The 23745-nt window shown below is 37.6% G+C and overlaps 1 protein-coding gene across 1 annotated transcript in view; it reads right to left on the bottom strand.

Annotated features, from left to right (window-relative positions):
• The window catches only part of LOC136845112 (agrin-like), a 694081-nt gene that overhangs the window by 242630 nt on the left and 427706 nt on the right, over positions 1–23745 (bottom strand). The window contains 3 exon segments of the mRNA XM_067114940.1: positions 7815–7850; positions 9176–10805; positions 11399–11827. Coding sequence (XP_066971041.1) covers positions 7815–7850; positions 9176–9746 — 607 coding nt within the window. The 5' untranslated portion in view covers positions 9747–10805; positions 11399–11827.

Below are 23745 nucleotides of genomic sequence, written 5' to 3'. Positions count from 1 at the left end.
CCGTTACAGCGTATAATCAAGGCCACCGAAAATAGATCTACCTTTCGGTGGTCTCGGTATAATGCTGTATGAGCCGCGGCCCATGAAACTTTAACCACGGCCTGGTGGTGGCCTGTCCTATATCGTTGCCAGACGCACGATTATGCCTAAATTTGACCTTCAATTAAATAAAAACTACCGAGGCTATAGGGCTGCAATTTGGTATGTTTGATGACTGGATGGTGGATTATCAACATACCAATTTGCAGCCCTCTAGCCTCAGTAGTTTTTAAGATCTGAGGGCGGACAGAAAAAGCGCGGGCAGAATAAAGCGCGGACGGACGGACAGACAAAGCCGGCAAAATAACTCTCTTTTACAGAAACCTAAAAAACCATTTTAAAAAAAAGGAATAAAACTGGATCTAAAACGGCTCCCTTTAAAAAAAAAAGAACCTGGAAAAGGGGTACTCATTTAACAAAGAGGACTCGGTCTCATCCTTGTAACATGGGTGAAAAGGGGTTTTCAGACAGCTAAATAAAAAGGATATGATATTCTTCAAGATAAGGATGAAAAGTCTCCTCTCTCTCTCTCTCTCTCTCTCTCTCTCTCTCTCTCTCTCTCTCTCTCTCTCTCTCTCTCTCTCTCTCGTTACGACACACGGCTCATTTAGAAACTTTCCGAGATTTTATGCGCCTGAAAGGGCTCTCCTCCATAAGTAGGGAGCTGAAGGGGTTTCCATAGTACTTGCCTAACAGAGGGAGTTAGGGTATTTGTCTGAAATGCGTTGGAGAATAAAGACACCTTCTGTCATTAGGCAAGATGAAAAATGGTTTATAAAGATGGGGGTTCCTTAAAACATGTCTGTCATAATTTTTTTAGAACATATATAAAATGTCAATTTCTTAAACAGCTAACAGGTTTATTTTTGAAAATGTCTGTTGAAATTTTTCAGAATATATGTAAAATGTTAATCTCTTAAACAGCTAACAGGTTTATTTTTGAAAAAGTCTGTTAACATTTTTAGAATATATATAAAGTGTCAATTTCTTAAACAGCTAACAGGTTTATTTTTGAAAATGTCAAAATTTGTAGAATATATATAGTGTCAATTTCTGAAACAGCGAACAGGTTTGTTTTTGAAAAAGTTTGTCAAAATTTTTGGAGAATATATAAAATGTCAATTTCTTAAGCAGAGAACAGGTTTATTTTTGAAAAAGTCTGTCAAAATTTTTAGAATATATATATATATATATATATATATATATATATATATATATATATAAAATGTCAATTTCTTAAACAGACAACAGGTTTATTTTTGAAAAAGTCTGTCGAAATTTGTAAAACACATAAAATGTCAATTTCTTAAACAGAGAACAGGTTTATTTTTGAAAAAATAAACAGAAAAAGTGTTCTACTTTTTAAAGTAAAAACCTTTTAAAATAAAATAAAAATCTAATCGCCTCAATAGAAATAAATACTCTATTTTGCTTAAGACCTGAATTGATCTGGTCACATTCAAAAGATCCCAGACTGAATTTTAGCCACTAACTTTACGACAGAAACTTTTTGTTAATGGACTTAACAATAGTTTTATTTTAGTTTAGCTTTCAGCAGCGGCACAACTTCAAGAACCATTAATGATTCTCTGGATTCGACAAAGCCCAGTAATTGGCATTACGCAAGTGATCATAACGAGAGAATGACACATGAAAAAAGATACTGTATTTTTGTGTTGACTATGATGAGTTTTGTAGTCTGAGATTATATTATATATATATATATATATATATATATATATATATATATATATATATATATATATATATATACATATATAATATAAATACATGTAAACATAAATAAATCTGTTTGGTCGCCCATACACGCATGACTTTTATTCACGTCTATACTTATGTATGATGGTTGCACATCAAGCAGAATAACTTACATCATCAATAGGGCAAAACAGCTTGAAAATAAGTTTGAGGAGTTTCGTCACCTGCGTCGCTCAGTCGCAGAAAATTTTGAAAAAGCCGGTTCATATTCATTAGTTTCTGTATGGATTTTGCGCCTGATTAGCACTCACATATATATATATATATATATATATATATATATATATATATATATATATATATATATATATATATATATATATATATAGAGAGAGAGAGAGAGAGAGAGAGAGAGAGAAACTGTGGTTAAACCTTTAAAACCTCAAGACACCTCAGATAACCAAGAAATTAACTTCAGAAACATATTGAAAAATCTTTACAGGATGGTCAAAATCACTTGGGAGTGATTCAGTCACACCCACAAACACAAACAAACATGAACTCCCCAAAATCACAACGTTCTATTAACCTCACACCTTCCGGACATTCAGACTTTTACAACACGACACACACTAAATCCTGGAAATCCTTCGGCACCAACAAAAAACGGCGTTGCCGAGTATATCATTACGGCAATTCACAGAACATACGATTTTACGAAGCGGGGCATAAAAAATACAAAAGGTGGTATCGATTACAGAAGTGCAAATCTCTAAGGTACAAAAAGGACTATTAAATTTGCAAAACGCAAACCCTTTCTTTTTTCGGTTCTTGACGATGATTTCCCCCCCGTAGGGGAGCAATGCCGTCAGTGCACCATACAATTTTCTTTGCAGGAAACCCCTCAAACCCTTTCCATTCATTTACATCGGTTCTCTCCTAACAATTATTTCAAACGAACTGATTTGAGGTTTTCCTCCTGTTACACCTTTCAGACCGTTTTACAATTTCCGTTTCAGCCGTCAGTGCACCCTAAACTCTATACATTCCATTCCATTGATTTCATATAAAGATTACTATATACAGGCAAAATTGAGAAGACGAAGTTGAGTTATGGTAGGATTGAATTGAGGCGTCAAATTGTTAGGAGAGAAAGAAAGTAAGATGGAAGAAAGAGAATATGAAAGGAGGTACAGTAAAAGGAACGAAAGGGGTTGCAGCAAAGAACCTTAAGTAATGCCTACAGTGCACCGCATGAGGTGCACTGACGGCCCCACCCCACTACGGGGAGTTGAGCCACGATGGTTCCCACCGACGGATTCATCGACACCGTGAAATTCCTCCAGCCAAATATTGCATGGTCAATTGAATAATCAATCTGCATGTACTCAAGGGAATTCAATCGTGTATCCCACAGACCGTCTTAAAATGCAGTAAGCGGATACAATACTATCGACGATGTAGTGGATACAATTCTACTGACTGCGTATTACTTGGTAATGGGGGACAAATTGCTACGCAGAGTGGCGAAGCTTTTAAGTAAAAAGCGTTTTCTGCACAGCCGCTACAGCGTATAATCAAGGCCACCGAAAACAGATCCATCTTTCGGTGGTCTCGGTATAATGCTGTATGAGCCGCGCCCCATGAAACTTTAACTATGGCTCGGTGATGGCCTGGCCTATATCGTTGCCAGAAGCACGATTATGGCTAACTTTATAACCTTCAATAAAATAAAAACTATTGGGGCTAGAGGGCTGCAATTTGGTGTGTTTGATGATTGGAGGGTGGATGATCGACATGCCAATTTGCAGACCTCTAGCCTCAGTAGTTTTTAAGATCTGGGGGCGGACAGAAAAAAGTGCGGACGGACAGACAAAACCGGCACAATAGTTTTCTTTTACAGACAACTAAAAAAATACTCATAAGAATAGATACTTCTCCTTACCATACAAAACCCTCGTTACCCGTATTACTGATGGCTAAACATGAATAATGCTACCAATATACGCCTCGTCCATACAACCACTTCCCTTATACAGCCAATGAAAAAGTTTCATGTGTTTATTGCCAATCGAACTCCGCATCGATTAATGATTAGCGGTGCTTTGCATATCTGATAAAGATACCTAGACATTTTGACGAGAGGGTGGAAAAAGTGACGTTCAATAATGGAGGGAAGCATATTGTATAAGCGAAGACACGCCAATACACTTGAGAATCGGTTATGGCAAGAGATATTTGTAATTCCAAAACGAAGTATTGTATTAAGATCGTTATTAACTCCAAAAAGAAGTACTGTGTTAAAATCGCTATTTAACGGCAAAAAGAATTATTGTGTTAAAATCATTATTAACTCCAAAAAGAAGTACTGATTATCAATATGAACATGATGATTACTGCGGCTGATTACTATAACGATTATTATATTTAGGAATATATTACTATTATTGTTACTATTGCTCTCAATCTTATCATAATTAATATCACAATTATTATTATTATTATTTATTATTAAACAGTATTAAGTTCAGAGCCCAGATCACAATTAATATCACGATTATTATTATTATTATTATTATTATTATTATTATTATTATTATTATTATTTACAGGAACAGTAGTAAGTTCAGAGCCGAGATCATAATTAATATCACGATTATTATAATCATTACTTACGGGAACAGTAGTCAGTTCAGAGCCGAGATCATAATTATTATTATTATTATTATTATTATTATTATTACTTACAGAAACAGTAGTAAGTTCAGAGCCGAGAAGATACGAGAATATGGCAAAATCAAAAAACATTATTTCTCGTTTAAGTTCAAAGCCGAGAAGATATAACTATATGGCAAAACCAAGAAACATTATTTCTCGTGTGTCCAGATATCACCCATCAATCGATCCCTTTTCGAAGACTGGGGACTACTTACTACAGGAGAGGCAGTAAACACGCAGGTGGGAGAACTCTATGGTGCAAGTAATCACTAAACAGGAAAAATACGTCATTTTAGGACCCATCATGGACACACGCGCAGGCAGGAAGAACAATACATTAACAATTCTTATAGGCGCCATTCCACAAACTCAGGAAAAATGGCCTAGCTGTAACCCCCTTTCGTTCCTTTTACTGTACCTCCTTTCACATTCTCTTTCTACCATTCTCACTTTCCTCAACCTTCTCCTAACAATTGATTCATAGTGCAACTACTTTGAGGTTTTCCTACTGTCACACCTTTCCAAACTTTTGCTGCCAATTTCCGCTTCAGAGCTGAATGATCTCATAGGTCCCAGTGCTTGGCCTTTGGGATAAATTCTATATTCAATTCAATTCGATATACAGAATTTAACCACTTATATCCAGGTCGGAGAGCATAATGTAACCTCGCAAACAAATTATGGATTGAATAAGTTATCACCAGATGTTATTCAAAGTATATCTGTGAGATAAATTATCACCAGATGTTGTTCAAAGTATATCTGTGAGATATATAACTAAATAACCCACAGGTAAGATATTAAAAAGGCCTGAATTACTGGAACCTGAAAATTTGCAAAACGTTGTTCATATAAATTTATTTTCTTCTCGAAAGTGTACAGTAGTTGCTGATCTTCTAAGATATCTGTTGAAATATATAAAAAAAAAACTCCAAGAGCTTATATATAATATAAAATGCGTAAAGGAAAAATTATAAGAAAGGAACCCGGTAAATCTGAATATATACATATATACACATATATATATACATATATTTACATATATATTATATATGTGTGCACGTGTGAGTCTGTGCTACACCAGAAATACAGCCCAATACAGACGACATGCAAACGACACACTCAGTCCCGAATCCTCTTGGAAACGTAGAAAAAGAGAAGATCGTTCAAAAACAATAAGATTAACGAAAATAAAACTTCCTTGACCACCAAATTCAATTAAAACTCCATTTCGTGACCCATAAACGGATCAGCAGAGGCCTCTTTTTTTTTTAAGGAGGGGGCGGGGGAGGGGGGCGGACTACTGCTACTCCAAAACACAACAGAGAGCAATCACACACGCTAGATGACAATATTCGAAATTCTGTCTGTCTGTCTGTCTGTCTCTCTCTCTCTCTCTCTCTCTCTCTCTCTCTCTCTCTCTCTCTCTCTCTCTCTTTCTCTCTCTCAATGGGAAAAAAATAAAATTTTTTTCCCTAAATGGCAGCATTCGAAATTCTCTCTCTCTCTCAATGGAAAAAATCACATTTTTCCCCTAAATGACAGTATTCTACCAAATCTCTGCCTCGACGTCAACACTAGACCATTCTCTCTCTCTCTCTCTCTCTCATTTAAACTATCACGACTGTCATCAAATTTCTCAGGTAATGTTTCTTTGAAATCATTCCTTGTGATGGGGCAACCACTGGTCCCCTCCCCCCCCCCGCCTCTCTCTCTCTCTCTCTCTCTCTCTCTCTCTCTCTCTCTCTCTCTCTCTCTCCAAAATAAAAAAAAAAAGAGCCAACAAGACCCAGGTATAATTAGACCTCGTTGAGAATTGTTCCCTTGGGAACGACCCATTCACATGCCTCATTACAGCCCTTGCGATCGATAGATGGGGGCTTTGAATTCCCCAACTTCTCTACAAGATCCTCTCCCTATCACTCATCCCCCACCTACTCCCTCCCCCCAAGCCCCAACCAGGATTCCCCTACATACGACAGGACTCCCCTACATAAGTCATCATCATCATCCACAGACTATCTCACAAACCCTGCATTAGCAACGGAATATCCCTGAAATTGTTTTTTATCATGAAAACTAATGTATTTAAATGGCTTAAACGGGATGTGCTCTCTCCCCCTTCTTTCAAACCCACTGGCACACGCAATGTCTCTCTCTCTCTCTCTCTCTCTCTCTCTCTCTCTCTTTCATATAAAAGAAAGGTTCAGCTCATAGAAAAAGAAAGAGTGTGTATGTCTCTCTCTATCTTTCTCATTCCTTTTCATATAAAAAAAAGATTCTGCAGAGAGAGAGAGAGAGAGAGAGAGAGAGAGAGAGAGAGAGAGAGAGAGAGAGAGAGAGAGAGAGAGAGTACCGGAACTGGTCTCATAGCTTATGATTTACCAAAAGACCTATTACAATATTTTTAAAGCTCAGAGAGAGAGAGAGAGAGAGAGAGAGAGAGAGAGAAAGCGTACCGACACTGGTCTTTACAGCTTATGATTTACCAAAAGACCTGTAACAATATTTTTACATATCACCTTCAGATTATTCGAACGTCGATCACCGCCGAAAGTGGCAGAAAAACTGCCTTAAAATCCCAAAAAAATCGATAAAGGACAAAAAAAAAAAAAATGATTCTACTTCTAGTGTATAAGGATAATGCACAATCATGGTCAATAATTTCATTCCGATTTCCGAAGAATGCTAAACTACACAGCATGTTTTTCTTTCGACAATTGCACGTGTCCATTAAGTTCCATATAATGAACACTGTTCTTACCAGGAACACCAACTATATACAATTTCTACGACTATTCTGTAAAATATAAAAACACACAAATACAGATCAACATCAGAACAAAATTGGCTTGATTAAAAAAGAACCCCCTTTTAGGAAAGTAAATTAAATTATACAAGTTAAGTCAGGCGATGATAACACTAAAACACTTCCATTCTCAACTCGCAGCAAGATCAATCACACTACTCTGAACAAAAACTAATGTTGTCTCTAAAAATCAAAACAAACTCAGCAAAGTGTGGAAGCTTTCGCATCCACCTTACAACTAAACAACATACCTTCTTCATTACTTCACAAAAAACTAATCTTGTGCAAGGCAATTGATTTATGGACATGTGAAATGACAACCTACTCGTATAATCTGGGAGGCAAAACCAAAAAAAAAAAAATAGGAGCAAAGAACGGTATTCTTGGCAATAATGGAATCACATGACCTTCATAAAAAGAACAGGTGACAAAAGAACTTTGATGGAAAAAATAAATCTAGATCTAAGAAACCAACGCTACGGTCTTCAGAGCAACAAAACTGACTTCAGAAAACGCGAATGGTACTCACTTTCCTGTGTTGGAGGCTGGTGTTCGTATGGCACATCTGGAAGGAAGAGATTAAGGAAAATGTTAGTGAAAAAAATTGAAAATACAAAAAGGGGGTTGAAGGGAATATTGTCAGTTCTCTGATGGGTCCAAGGACGCGTCCTATACAGAGTCATTGCGACTGGCATAAGGTACACTAGAACGTTGCAGAGTTGAAGATATGTTTGAATAAAGGCAAGTTACGACTTTGTCTCTGTTAATCTTGTAATAAAACAGTGCTTCTGATGGATCTTTCTTAAATAGTTGACCCCCAAGGGTTTTAACCCGGTATGTATATCCACCTTTGCAGCGTGTTTACTACAAGCCCGTTGGGGATTACCGTAAAAACATAAACAAAAGACTGTGAATATCATAAAGATAATGACCCCCATGAAATATTAGCCCTAGATAACGACCCCGGAACTTTCTTAATGGGTCACTATCTAGGAAAGATCCCTTCTGATAAACTGTAGAAAAAAAAATTATCCGGGTCAAGTCAGCCAACTCGAAAATCTTATATTAATTCGACATACTTCTATATCAGTTGTTCCTTAAAACCAATGACCCTTTAAAAGACTTAAACTATTACAATAACTGCTTTAAATACAATACAACACATATATAAATAAAATACTAAGAATACTACAGAAATCGGGGAAAAATAAAAATATAAAAATTCAAGGTGCTAATGGCAAAGCTTTGTGTGAAAAAATCTAAAAATTAAAAGGGGTAATAGGTCAGTTAAGAACATCTATACACAATAATATATATATATATATATATATATATATATATATATATATATATATATATATATATATATATATATATATATATATATATATATATATATATATATAAATGCCAACTACAGAGAAAAAAAACAGTTTCTTTTTCAGGTATAAAATATACAAAAAAGTACAATGTGTGTACAACGTAGGCGTGTAAAAATCAAGGCTCTACAAAGGCCACATTTTTCCCTTTGTATATGACTGGGTAAACACAAAACACAAAATAAAAGGCTGGAGAATATAAAAACAAAATCAGGGATACATTATTATAGATCCCTTGGTGAGGAAATTGCTCAAGAAAGCCCGGTGCAATGTGCAAAAATAAATAAATGAAAAAAAAATAAAAAATAAATAAAAATTACACCAAGAAAAGCATACGACTCACTAACACATATAAGACAAACAAACCGAAAAATTCTATCAGGAAAAAATAATAAAACACGAAAGACGAAAATAATAAAACGCAAGCAAGCACAACACGAAAACACTGCATTCAACGACTACTACAGCACAGCAAGCCCCGAGCGCCTCCCGCTCGCGACCACCCACATACTTTTGATGAAGAAGTAGAGGGCCACAATGACGCCCCCCAAAATCAGCAAGCAGGCGATGAGGGAAAGGGTGAGGGTACAGCAGCTCTTCCTGCAGCATCCCCCTCTCCCCCCTCCCGAAACCCGCCTGTCGTCGGCCAGCTGGTACCTTGACCCAGCTCTGCTGCCCACCCTGCTGAGGGTGCCCCCGTGGACGCTGCAGCCGCCCGTGACCAGGCCGCCGTTGCGGCGTCTCTCCAGCGTCGTGATGGGCAGGGTCGGGAAGGCTTCGATGGACCCGTGCAACTTCCCGTCCCCTATCCCCAGGGGCTCCAGGGGCTGCATCACCTCCATGGGGATCTGCTTGATGTCCAGGCACTCCCTGGACCGCCGCAGGTCCTGGTAGGAGCTGCCGATGCCCATGGCGCCGTGGTGGTGCACATGGCGGGAGGCGGCTCCGGGGTTCGTGCGGCCGAGGGTGGCCGACCGCCCCTGCACGATGATCCGCCTGTCGAGGGAGCCGTTGAGTCGGGGGGAGGCTGTCACGCCCACCGAGGTGGGCACGGGGCCGTAGGCCGCGTACACGTTGCTCATGGCGACGAGGACGAGGACGAGGGTCGGTGGGGTGGCAGTGGTGGTGGTGGAGGACCGCTGACGTCTGGAGGCGCCTCAACTAACGATGCTGCTGCTTCTGCCGCTGCCACAGCTTCTGCTGCTGCTGCTGCTGCTATCTCATGGCGGCGGCGGCGCCTCCTGCCAAGGGCCTCGCCGGAGGGAGGGTACGAAGAAGAAGAAGCAGCTGGACGCCCAAATTCGAGGGGGAAGTCGGGGGCGGGGTCGCGTGGGAAGCCTATTGGAGTCTGCACCCTCATGCTGGGCCTGGCCCACCCTTACCCGGAGAAGGCACCCACACGCCCGCACCCGCCACTCATCCCCCGTGCCCAAAGGAATGCCCTGGGAAAGAATGCCAAGGGGGAGAATCACTACGGGGAGGTTAGGGTCAGTTTCGAAACTGCCTGTAGACGGGGCAATTCCCTTCCTCCGCTTTCTATAACACGATTATTTCTTTACAGCCACTGGATATTTTTACACTTTTTTTTAATCACTAATGTCTCTTCCTATTAGTTTTTATTGCGAATGAATGAATCACCTCGTCCAAATTTCAATTATCAACAAAACGCTTACGATAACAAAGAGCAAATTCTTTTTTCCAGAAAGGATTAATACGTTTACTCTTGATTTATATTTTACAAAATTTTCCTCCCCTTTTTAATATTGCCTTTGAAATTTCAGTTTACAGACACTCGGCGAATGGTAGAAATTTTCTAGCAGAACTCTCGAACACCCACAACAGTCACGACTACTTTCCCTACACACGAAACTAAACATCAAGAAAGACACAGATCACTGATGCCACAATCTGTCCCCCGACACAGGAGAATCGTTCCGTCACGTCATCGAAGTGTCATTTTGGTCGCACGGCTGTCTCTAAGGTTCGCCATGTCTTTCAGTCGTTCTCCCGACTGATCTCTAATTTCACTCTAAACTGCATCTTGAAATCAAGATCTACATTTTCTACGGCAGCTGTCAGTCCTACGGTTAAGGTGGTGGTCTGTGATAAGCGCTTTTTTTGGACTCATTTCCCCTGAAAAACTTCAAAGCAAGATTTGGTAAGTGGCGGTTTGCAAAATTTCAATTCTATATGAACGGCCAATTCATTACTGTATTTTGAAACGGAGAGATGGTTGAATTTCCGCATTGGGATCGAATTCAAAAAATTGTTTTCAGGAATCATCTTTTTAACATTTAAAAAAATATTTCACAAAAGGAAAACTCGAGAAATTTTTAAAGAAAAAAAAAAATCTTACATGAACTAATTCTCTAAAAAAGATATGCGCAATAAAAGAATATTTCACACAAGGAAAACTCGAGAAATTTTTAAAGAAAACGACAGGAATTCTTACATGAACTAATTCTCTAAAAAAGAAATTCGCCAAAATACAAAACGAATAAAATACAAAATGTTAAAAAAGGCAAATGTCCTGAAATAAACGCAACAAACGAGCAATTAATATATTCATATAAATCAAAATAAAAAAATCACAACGAACTTAAAAGAAAACGAGAGGAAAAATTAGCACGGAAATGACATGAACATAAAATGTCTACTACAAAAATAAATACCAAAACGCATTCTGTAATACACAAATATACACACAACACAATCGCTAAGTGTTCTTTATTACCAAGTTGGTTTTTTTGCTGTTTTTTTTAATCACTCGTTTCTTATAAATCTTGCAGGAAAATCTAAAGATCGAGAAACACGATTTTACACCAACAAACGCCTTCGAGCCATAACGTATTCATCAGCGTAACACTAATTCTGTTTGAGAGACAAAATACTCTCCACTTTCTTCCGCACAGTGCAATGAACGTACACAATCTTGTGAATCTTGTAAGTCCCAATTCTACTGATCTCCCGTTCGTGTTTTCCCTTCTTTATCCACCAAAATCTTCTTTGCTCCTCCTCTTCTTGCTCCTTCGCAGTCCTCTTCAGTCTTGCTCTCCCTCCTCCTCCTCCCCCAGCAAGAAGGGTTTTTGTCAAGCGAGCATGAGATGCATTCTCACAACGTTATCGGCCAACGACCGCTTGGGAAATCTCTGACCAGGAAGATCTGTAATAACAGAAGCTAACGTTAGGACATACTGAGAAGATGCTCCTCCTCCTCCTCCTCCTCCTCCTCCTCCTCCTCCTCCTCCTCCTCCTCCTCCTCCTCCTCCTCCTTCTGCCTTTTCACTCTTTATATTATTGCATTATTGCTACATTGATATTCTAAGGGATAGTCATAACTCAGAGCCCTAGTTTGAATTCAGTGTTTTACAGCAGTCTCGTTGTCACAGAGAAAATCTGCCCTAAAATGGAAAACTGCAGTGTCTGCAAAATTTTCGAAATTGAGATATGGCCATTTATTGGGCTCGTGAAACACTAATACACAAGTTACTGCAGTTTCAGATTGATTCTTCAATGCTTTATTTAGGGGGTCCCATTTGCAGTTATCTGCAAAATCAGTAGTAGGGCAAGGGAAAACTGCAGCATCTACCAATTTTTCTCAATTTTGTATTTTTGTAGATACTCAAGTCTTCCATTTTAGGGCAGAAATGAGAACGATCTACGAAGAGAAATAGCAATACTGATTAAGTCAAGAAAATCTCTCTTCAAGTCATTACCAGTCAATGGGAATAGCGGCATCGTCTTTTGCAGGATGTGGGATCCTTAATTACCTCAAAAATTTCTTTGATTATCCAAACAATTTTACTTAGTGCAATTATCTTTATTATCAAAAAACGCTTGGCAATGAATAAAAAGTTTATTCTTTTTATATTGACGTTACACACATTATAGGAACGACCTTGTAAGTCCTCTAAATCAGTGGTTCTCAACCTGGGGGGCATCAGCAATTTCAACAGGGGGCGAGAGCCCTAGGGAAAAATTAAAAATTCTCTAATTATATTCGTTATTCCCTTAACAAGAGTCGCTAAGAAGCAGCATCAAGTATCTCACTAATTCATTCCCAAAAGAATAAAAACACCAATTCTCTTTCTCTGTGTTTTTTTTTTTTTATTTTCCTTTAAATCTGGGAAGGGAATTTTACTTACTGATGCAAGGGGGGGGGGGTGCGGGTGGCGTGGAGGGAAGGACCAACTCTTAGAGGGGGCGTGGTAATAAAAAGGTTAAGAACCACTGACCTAAATGAAATGAAAACTGTCTGCAGACAAAAGATTTTTTGTGACCATAAACTAAACCATATATAGCGGTAGCTATTTCGACTCAAGCCTCAGAAGTTAATGTTTTCATCATTGCATAATGCACTTCTTAGTTCCATCATACTGACAAATCAAAGCCTCATGAATATGAATTATGGCAGCTTAATGTGGATAACAAAGTCTAGGAACACTTAGAGGCAAAGGATTTCCTTTTTTCTTTTATGGATACATGCCAAAAAAAGTTAAAGTACAACCCAATCAATAAGAAGGAGCATAACTTGCCCAGATGAAGTTTGACTGATTATAAAGTTAGATGAAATTGACTAAACAGCTCCAGGAATTAATGATGAACTGAAAACTTTTAAAATAGCTAAACAGCTTACATCAAATTTTACGTTAAGATGAACAGCCGGAAAAACACTTGGATGCCGTTATTCCCTTTTAGAATTCAAAGGTACCTGATGCAAAAAACATGTCTACTTTTCAACTTGAAAAATGAAGGAGTCTGTGTCAAAATTTGTTAAATCTAAATATAATCTAAAATAGTCTAGAGAGATGTATTACAAAGTGCTATGTTGTCAAAATTTGTTAATTTCAATATAATAAAAAATAGTCTATAGAGATGTATTAGAAAAGACTACATTACTATAAAGTTATAATGATGTGTGGTCAGGGGTGAATGATCCACCATATTGAATTATACTAACACTAAAAGGTAGAAAATTTGTTAAACGTATTACACAGCAAATAAGCTGACAAATATCACTGACAAATATTAGGTGAACATATTAAGATCATTATTGGAAAATGTTAACAGTAAACAGCATAAGCTTTAAATTATTGGTAATGGAGAAACAAATCCACAGTTATGTTTATGTACATAAAGATAAATCTGTACGGATTTATCTTTAAATAGATGTACATAAACAGAGGGTTTGTTTCTTCATTTGAAGACTCATGCAACTGTGAGTATTTTTTTTCAATTATTCCTAATGTTTATAATTCTCTAAATTAAACAGAAGCAATTACTTTATGAAACCATCGGCAAAAGGTAATATTTATAATAAAGCAATTACTTTCTGAAACCAAAAGATATTAAGAAAATAAATAATCAGGTAATATTTACAATAAAATAATTACTTTCAGGAACCATCCGGCAAAAAGGCAATATCAATAAGAAAACTGTTTTTAATTCAGTAAGTCAGTAAATACATTGAATGAAAAGAAAAACTCAAACAAATCGAAAACATACCTTTTCAATCAATCGCGAAAAACTTCGGACACACTTTGAAAAGGACGAATGACAGAAAAACTCAGGAACACCAAAACCAGTCACGGCCTCCAAATGAACACAAAAAGAAAAAGAAAAACAAAAACAAAAACTTCACAAATACAGTAGAACATAAGAGACTTATACAGACACATAATAATAATAATAATAATAATAATAATAATAATAATAATAATAATAATAATATCAAAATAAACACAAAACAAAAACTTCAGAAATATTTTGAACATAAGATACTTATACAGACACATAATAATAATAATAATAATAATAATAATAATAATAATAATAATAATAATAATAATAATAATAATAAACAAACAAAAGAAAAGCACTTCAGAAATACTGTAGAACATAAAATACTTATACAGACACATAATAATAATAATAATAATAATAATAATAATAATAATAATAAATAATAAACAAAATAAAAGCACTAAAATAATAATAATAACTAATAATAATAATAAAATAAACAATAATAATAACAAAACTTAATAATAAATATTGCAAAACAAAAAACACTTATACAGAACATAAATATAATAATAAAAATAATAATAATAATAATAATAATAATAATAATAATAATAATAATAATAATATCAAAAGAAAAAGCCCGTCAAACATAATGTAAATATTCTTAATAATGCAACAAAAAATCTGACAAAGCTTTTAAAAGATATTTTCACAAAATAAATTTTAAATTATATTTAAGCATTTTGACATGCAGAAATATATTACGTATATATATATATATATATATATATATATATATATATATATATATATATATATATATATATATATATATATATATATATATATATAAGGACTGAACTGCTAAACCTGAATTAAGTTAAAATAGTAATCATTAAAAAATCTATAACAAAGACTCAGTTCAAAACTACACAAACTAGAGCTGTGTGTGTATAGTATGTATCCAAGTGTGCTTTAGTGTGTGTAATTTTGAACTGTCCTTTTATAGATTTTCTAATGATTAATATATATAAATATGTGTGTGTGTGTGTGTGTGTGTGTATACAACCAGAAGATTAAGTTCAAGGAAAGGCCCATGGCAACGGGCCCCATCGAACTTTTCATCTGCCAAAGAAAGATAGTTACATCTACTGTTTGAAAAACGTTTACACACCAAATGATGCCACGAGATATCTTTACTATTAGGCTACAGTTTTGGAAAATATAACTTAAAAAAAAAAAAAAAAAGCCACACATCCAACCGGTTGTTTTTCTGGAGTGGTCTATCGGGAGAGCTCGTTTGAAAAGGAAAAGTATTTCTGTTCCGGAGCAACTTTTACGACAAACAAAAGGAGCTCCCTCTGATTTAGAGAGAGAGAGAGAGAGAGAGAGAGAGAGAGAGAGAGAGAGAGAGAGAGAGAGAGAGAGATAAACCTGTAATATTTCATATTTTTTGTGGGGGGAAGGATCTGGGTGCAACAACCTAAAATTCAGGATTTTTATCCTCCGAGTCAGAGAGATGCTTTATATTCCTGTGATAAAAATCTACCGAGGATCTACTGAATGCAAGCCTTTTACGGTTATCTCAGAGAGAGAGAGAGAGAGAGAGAGAGAGAGAGAGAGAGAGAGAGAGAGAGAGAGAGAGAGAGAGATGAGAACGCCTTACAGCTAGCGGCGCTGGAAAGATAAAATGTTCTTGCAGTACACAAGTTAGACTATACGTAAGTTTACAGTCTATACACTAATGCAGGCACACAAACAGCTTCATGCAAGCACACGCACGCACAACCCATACGTATGCTTGCAAACTCTCGATAAAGAACCCCCTCCTCCCCAGCCCCCGCAAAAAAAAATAGGAATCCCAGAGGCGGCCCCAAAAAAACAAAAACAAGGAACCTCCACCTCGCTGCGGGGGGAGGTGAGATCGAGCAAGGCCGGGGGCCACAAACGAAACCTATTTAAGGGGCGGACGAGTTGCCGAAAGCGGACGGGACAGGAACTGTCATGGCGGACACCCGCGCCCAAGGCATTCATATGCTATTAGTTACCTGTCTGGCGGCCGGGTTCCACATTGTAGAGGAGGCGGCGGCGGCGGCGGCGGCCGCCGAAAGCTTTGCTCTCCCAACAAACACCATTCGAGCTGTCAGACTCTCTTTCAATTCGTATCTTTTCATACGAACAAACGTGCATATATATATATATATATATATATATATATATATATATATATATATATATATATATATATATATATATATATATATATATATGACCAAAAGGGCCTTGACGATACCCAGGGAAGCGAAGAAAAAGCGGGCAAGATAAAACTGAATGGTCTGCCATGTTTAAAAGGCGATCCATATCCTATTCAACAGTTTTGCGTTATCTCTAATGCCACTCTAGGGAAGGGAAACGGTGATGTTGATATACACGCATAATATATATATAATATATATATAAATATATATATATATATATATATATTATATATATATATATATATATATATATGTATATATATATATAAATATAAATGTATATATATATATATAAATATAAAACATATAGAATATAGAATTAGGAAGACACATTGTACAATTAAAACATAAAGCTAATTGTTGCAACTTTAAAAGCACTGAAATGTGCAGTTATTCATAGCTTAGAATCTGGATACTCTCTCCCCAAAAAATAAAATCACACTGTACTAATTAACTAAAAAAAAAAATTGTCTGCATAATTTCATTGTTCCACAATTTCTACTTTTTCTTCAACAACAAAAGAAGTCAATCCTGTTAACTGGTGGACATAACTGCATTCTCTCTCCAGTTCTCCAGCGTTACTGCCAATTCACTTATTTTAAGCATATTAAAACAAGTAAAAAATGCACCGAAGTTTCTTCGGCACAATCGAGTTTTCTGTACAACCGCCACGGCTTATAATCAAGGCCATCGAAAATAGATCTATCTTTCGGTGGTCTCGATATAATGCTGTATGAGCCGCGGTCCATGAAACTTTAACTACGGCCCTGTGTTGGCCTGGCCTATATCGTTGCCAGAAGCACGATTACGGCTAACTTTAACCTTACATAAAATAAAAATTACTGAGGCTAGAGGGCTGCAATTTGGTATGTTTGATGACTGGAGGGTGGATGATCAACATACCAATTTGCAGCCCTCTAGCCTCAGTCGATTTTAAGATCTGGGGGCGGACAGAAAAAGTGCGGACGGACAGACAAAGCCGGCACAATAGTTTCCTTTTACAGAAAACTAAAAAAGTTAACTCTCCCATTGCATTTATATATTTACTTTGTCTCCCACCTATGAAAAAGTAAATAAAAATATGACGACCGGAATGATTTAAAAAAATCCCCAAACTTAATTATGGCTGATTTTTACGCATGGTATAACTAGTACACTTTGTCGCCAGTAACGTAATATATAAACGTAGGTACTCTCTCTCTCTCTCATATAATTAAGTTAAAATGATATAAAAATGTGTATTTTTGTTTTGAACGGTTGGTATTTTAAAGGATAGTACTCAAATAGCTAGCGAAAAATCTTTGCTAAAAATTCTATTACGTACGAACATTAATCTTATTTATGCAATTTTAAATTTTGCATGAAGTCTGTGTTTTCAACCTATGATGTTGCGTGGGTAGGTAATCGCGTTATATCTTGATATTAATATGAGACGAATGACCAGAGATAGTCAACAATTCTGCTTCCTTCCCTTCAAAGAAAGATCTCTACATGGAATCATAGCTATGGTAAGATTCACATTTGGGAGAGCAAAAGTTATACCACAGCAAATGACGCAAGAAGTTGTAGCCTGTAAGTTTGCAAACGACAGAAGTCCAATTTAATATAATTGTGTATAAATTATTCAAAGAATATAGTACTGTTTTCTATCAAGTCCCGGTATCTCAGGCAAAACGAATTTAAGTACATAAACTCACATTATGACTCTAGGAGGCCATTATTAGATCTCATGGGTAATAGTTATACCTAAACTGTGGGAGCAGTGACCTTGGCCTCGTCTGTAAGAAGTTCTGATAAAAAAAAAAGCTTTACATAACAGCACTGCCCTAAAATGGAAAACTGCAATATCTGCAACATTTTCGAAAATGAGATATGCCACCTATAAACTCGTGAAACACCAATACACAAGTTACTGCAGTTTCAGAATGATTCTTCAATGCTTTATTTAGGGGGTCCCATTTGCAGTATCTGCAGAATCAGCAGTAAGGCAAGGGGAGTATCTACCATTTTTCTCAGTTCTGTAATTTTGCAGATACTGCGGTCTTCCATTTTAGGGCAGAGAGCTTAACTCAGGACTCGGTACTTTAACCGTGAATGTGATAGCTTGCAAGGTCAAATATGACATATAAATTGACCGCTTCAATAGGTGACCTCGCCTTGAAATCTGGACTTTATGAAAACGCAAAAATGGGAGCGTTCCGACCCGATATACGTGAAGAATTTGTAGCAGAGGAGAGAGAGAGAGAGAGAGAGAGAGAGAGAGGAAAACCTAAGACTGACAAGCACTTTATCGTGCTCAGAGAGAGAGAGAGAGAGAGAGAGAGAGAGAGAGAGAGAGAGAGAGAGAGAGAGAGAGAGAGAGAGAGGAAAACTAAAGACTGACAAGCACTTTATCGTGCTCCATGGAGAGAGAGAGAGAGAGAGAGAGAGAGAGAGAGAGAGAGAGAGAGAGAGAGAGAGAGGAAAACTTAAGACTGACAAGCACTTTATCGTGCTCCAGAAAGAGAGAGAGAGAGAGAGAGAGAGAGAGAGAGAGAGAGAGAGAGAGAGAGAGAGAGAGAGAGAGAGAGAGAGATAATTCCAATTATGAATGGCCCAGACTCCCCCTTCCTTTGTCCGCGATCCTTTATTTTAAAGGGGATAACATTACCCCGCCATTTCTCTGATTGTCAGAGATGAATCCTCGCGCCGAAGGGAAGGGAAATAGCGGAGGAAATAACCCAATTTATGATGGAACATCTGCGATTATCAGCTCATCAAAAACATTCCACGCCAATTTTCTTCTTCTTCTCTCTCTCTCTCTCTCTCTCTCTCTCTGGGGCGCGATAAAGTGCATGTCATTCTTAAGTTTTTCCTCTCTCTCTCTCTCTCCTATCTGTCGGATTATTTTGTCAATTTTCTGGACTATTTTGCCAATTTTCTGGATTATTTAGCCAATTTTATGGATTACTTCGTAAATTTTCTGGATTATTTAGCAAATTTTCTGGATTATTTAATAAATTTTCTGGAGTATTTTATCAACTTTCTGGATTATTTAGCCAATTTTCTGGATTATTTAGTCAATTTTCTGGATTATTTAGCCAATTTTCTGGACTATTCTTCCAGTTTTCTGGATTATTTTGCAATTTTTCTGGATTATTTTGCCAATTTTCTGGATTATTTTGCCATTTTCTGGATTATTTAGCCATGTTCTGGATTATTTTGCCAATTTCCTGATTATTCAGCCACTCTTCTGGATTAATTTCCCAATATTCTAGATTATTTTGCCAATTTTCTGGATTACGTGGCAAAACCATCAACCATATAGCGGTAATAGACCGATCTGATAAAATAATCTCTATCCATTACATGAAATCTGTTACATAAAGGAATGAATGCACATCTGCGCGTTGAACTAGCGGGCCACCTAATGAGGAATGCTAAAGAGGTTGGGCGGGGGGGCGGTTGCTCCAAAGTGTAAAGAATTTAAAACCTGTATTTTTTCATAAGCTTTATTGCTTTATCACGACTGCCCTTATTGCGATAAGACAAATAATCTGATATTGTTTTGAAGTCTCCAATGGTCAGAAAATATTCATGCACACACACACACACATTATATATATATATATATATATATATATATATATATATATATATATATATATATATATATATATATATATATCTCATTCCATACTGCGAAATCCTCACGATAAGTATCTAACTGTACACTGCACAACACATCTGCAGTTCTTATGTTTTTGCAATATGCAAATTTACTTCTGTGACCTTTATGACATGAACCTCATAAAACATGAATGGACAACGGCCGTCGATATCACAGGATTTACAATACAGAACATGAGGCGAGTTTCAAACTACACTTTTGTAACATGATCTGTACATGTTCTCCATATATTGTTGTTGTTTGCATAATGCAAAGGAGAGCCCTGTTTCAATTACCATCACAACTAAAGACAATATTTGACACTTAGTTTTCTGTAAACTAACACTACTGAGATGGCCATTTCTCTGTCCGTCCGCCCTCAGATCTTAAAATCTACTGAGGCTAGAAGGCTGCAAATTGGTATGTGGATCATCCACCCTCCAGTCTTCAAACATACCAAATTGCAGCCCTCTAGCCTCAATAGTTTTTATTTTATTGAAGGTTAAGGTTAGCCGTGGATCGTGCGCCTGGCAGCGCTTTCCGGAGGCGTCGCCGACGCACCTTCACTTGACCGCATCTGGGGAGCAACTGAGCGTTGCCGAGAGTTTCATACAGCATTATACGCTGTACAGAAATCTCGACTGAGCCGAGAAACTTTGGCGCATTTTTTACTGGTTTTTTAAGATCCATCAGGTCAGGTTACATAAACTCTTGCTGTTGAGCAGACCTCAATAAGCAATACACACACACACACACACACACACACACACACACACACCCAGCACTCACATAATTATTTCTGAGTGTTAATAGAGAATACAGCTAATATGAAAATGGTTTTAATAGTTATATAGCGAGGGCTCCCCATTAATGCTACACAACATTTCATAAATTTTGTGGCCCAAAATTCAGGATATTAGAATTGCTTCAGCGATCGTAAACTTCACTCGAACACTGGGTGAAGAAATTCTAAAACTAAATCTGTTTTAAGAGTTTATTTTGAAATTTACATTATTTATTATGACCTGAGAATAGCATTTAAGAGTCTCACAGCTGCAAAACATAATTATTCGTTCAACTGAAAAACGAGTCCTGATGTCCTGGTGATTTTATAAGAAAAAAAAAATATGGACACCAGGAGTTTAAAATTAATTAGGGAGAAAACAAAAAATGCGCCGAGGTTTCTTCGGCGCAATCGAATTTTCTGTACAGCGTATATTCAAGGCCACCGAAAACATCTATCTTTCGGTGGTCTCAGTATAATGCTGTATGATCCGCGGCCCACGAAACTTTAACGCCGGCCCGGTGATGGCCTGTCCTATACCGTTGCCAGATGCACGATTATGGCTAACCTTACCCTTAAATAAAATAAAAAACTACTGAGGCTAGAGGGCTGCAATTTGGTATGTTTGGTGACTGGAGGGTGGATGATCAACATACCAATTTGCAGCCCTCTAGCCTCAGTAGTTTTTAAGATCTGAGGGCTGACAGAAAAAGTGCGGACGGACAGACAAAGTCGACACAATAGTTTCCTTTTACCGAAAACTAAAAAGGGGTAAAACGAAAGTGGTTCAGCTCAATTCTTAATTACTGTAATAATGAATGTCTTTTACTGTAATACAACAGCATAATATGAGGATAAAAAGTCCCAAAAACACCATTTGAACGCTGCAACCATATATTTCGAGCACTTCCTTCTGTGGCCCCGTTCGCCGGTAAAATATATCCAGAGCGTTAATAACGTTAATAACGCACCCACCCCGTTATTCATAACAGGGGCCTAACGTACTAAAATTAACGAAGCCTTTCCTCACTTCTCGACGACAAACTAAAATCTGAACATCCGGATCTCTCGGCCCCATTCCATTGTTTACCATTATGTATATGTATATGTATATGTATATGTAGTGTATGTATATGTATACCTCTCCTTCCATTCCAAGTTTTTACGCTTGTATATGTATATGTATAAGTATATGTATACGTATCCGGCGCAAGCGCATATAAATCCTTTCTAAACACGCAAACACCGCCGTCCGATCAATCAATCAATATCTCACATCGAAAACACGGCACCAAAACAAGTCCATAGAAGACACGTAATGAAACTACGCAGGGTTATTCTACCGTCGTTCCATAGCTTTCGTAAAGTATCTTTTAGTAAAGGAGGCCACATCTGCGCCTGGCTCAGCAACGGGCTACATTAATTACATATTAAATCCCGTCTCTCTGAGCCCCCAAGAGTTACATTCTATTTCATCGGCAGGTGGGATGATGGGATGGGATGGGATGGGATGGGATTGGATGATGGGATGGGATTGGATGATGGGATGGGGTGGGATGGGATTGGATGATGGGATGGGATGGGTTGGGCTGGGATGGGATGATGGGATGGGCTGGGAAGGGATAATGGGATGGGATGAGGTGGGATGGGATGGGATGGGATGGGATGGGATGAGGTGGGATGGGAAGGGATGAGATGAGATGGGATGGGATGGGATGGGCTAGGATGGGGTGGGATGGGATCGGCCGGGATGGGATGGGATGGGCTGGGCTGGGATGGGATGATGGGATGGGCTGGGCTGGGGTGGGATGATGGGATGGGCTGGGATGGGATGGGTTGGGCTGGGATGGGATGGTGGGCAGGGCTGGGCTGGGATGGGATGATGGGATGGGCTGGGTTGGGATGGGATGGGATGGGATGTCTGTTGGACAAATTTTACAATCTAGAAGACTTCTTCGTAATCTAGAAGACTACGTTTCCAGTCTGTGGGACAAATTTTACAGTCTAAAAGACCTCTTCATTATGTAGCAGACAACTTTGTAATCTGGAAGACTATATTATAATCTGGCAGACTACTTAATCTCAAGTTCTCGTAGAAGTAAAACGCCAAATGAAGCCTTCCTGCTTATTTTGAAGCAGTTATCAAATGGAGGGGGTGTTCCTGCTAAGGCGATACCATGAAGTCAAATCATGTTCATGGCTAGACAGATAAAGTGATGTAGATGAAAAGGGGACAAGATGTTTGTTATTATAGACATCGAGTAAACAGTATTGGTGGCGGCTCCGAAATAGATTGTTCTGAGAAATAAAGAAATAATGTGTAAAACAAGACCAGGGGAAGGAAAATTAAAGTACGCAACGTTGTAAAGTCAAGTCTGTCTGTCTCAGTTGGGTACCTTGGAAAATTTCTCTCTCTCTCTCTCGTAGTTAGATACCTCTGAAAATTTATCTCTCTCTCTCTCTCTCTCTCTTTCTCTCTCTCTCTCGTAGTTAGATACCTCTGAAAATTTATCTCTCTCTCTCTCTGTTAGATGCCTCGGAAAATCTCTCTTTCTCTCGTAGTTAGATACCTAGGAAAATCTCTCTCTCTCTCTTTCTCTCGTAGTTAGATACCTCTGAAAATTTCTCTCTCTCTCTCTCTCTCTCTCTCTCTCTCTCTCTCTCTCTCTCTCTCTCTCTCTCTCTCTATCGTAGTTAGATACCGCTGAAAATTTCTCTCTCTCTCATAGTTAGATACCTAGGAAAATTCTCTCTCTCTCTCTCTCTCTCTCTTAGTTAGATACCTAAGAAAATTTCTCTCTCTATCTCTCTCTCCCACAAACACACTTCTAGTTAAGTACGCTATGCACACTCGTAAGCAGGCC

This window comes from Macrobrachium rosenbergii, chromosome 13 (genome assembly GCF_040412425.1).
Source record: "Macrobrachium rosenbergii isolate ZJJX-2024 chromosome 13, ASM4041242v1, whole genome shotgun sequence".
NCBI classification, from domain to species: domain Eukaryota; kingdom Metazoa; phylum Arthropoda; class Malacostraca; order Decapoda; family Palaemonidae; genus Macrobrachium; species Macrobrachium rosenbergii.
Note: the sequence above shows the minus strand (reverse complement) of the source record. Positions and strands in the feature narration are given on the sequence as shown.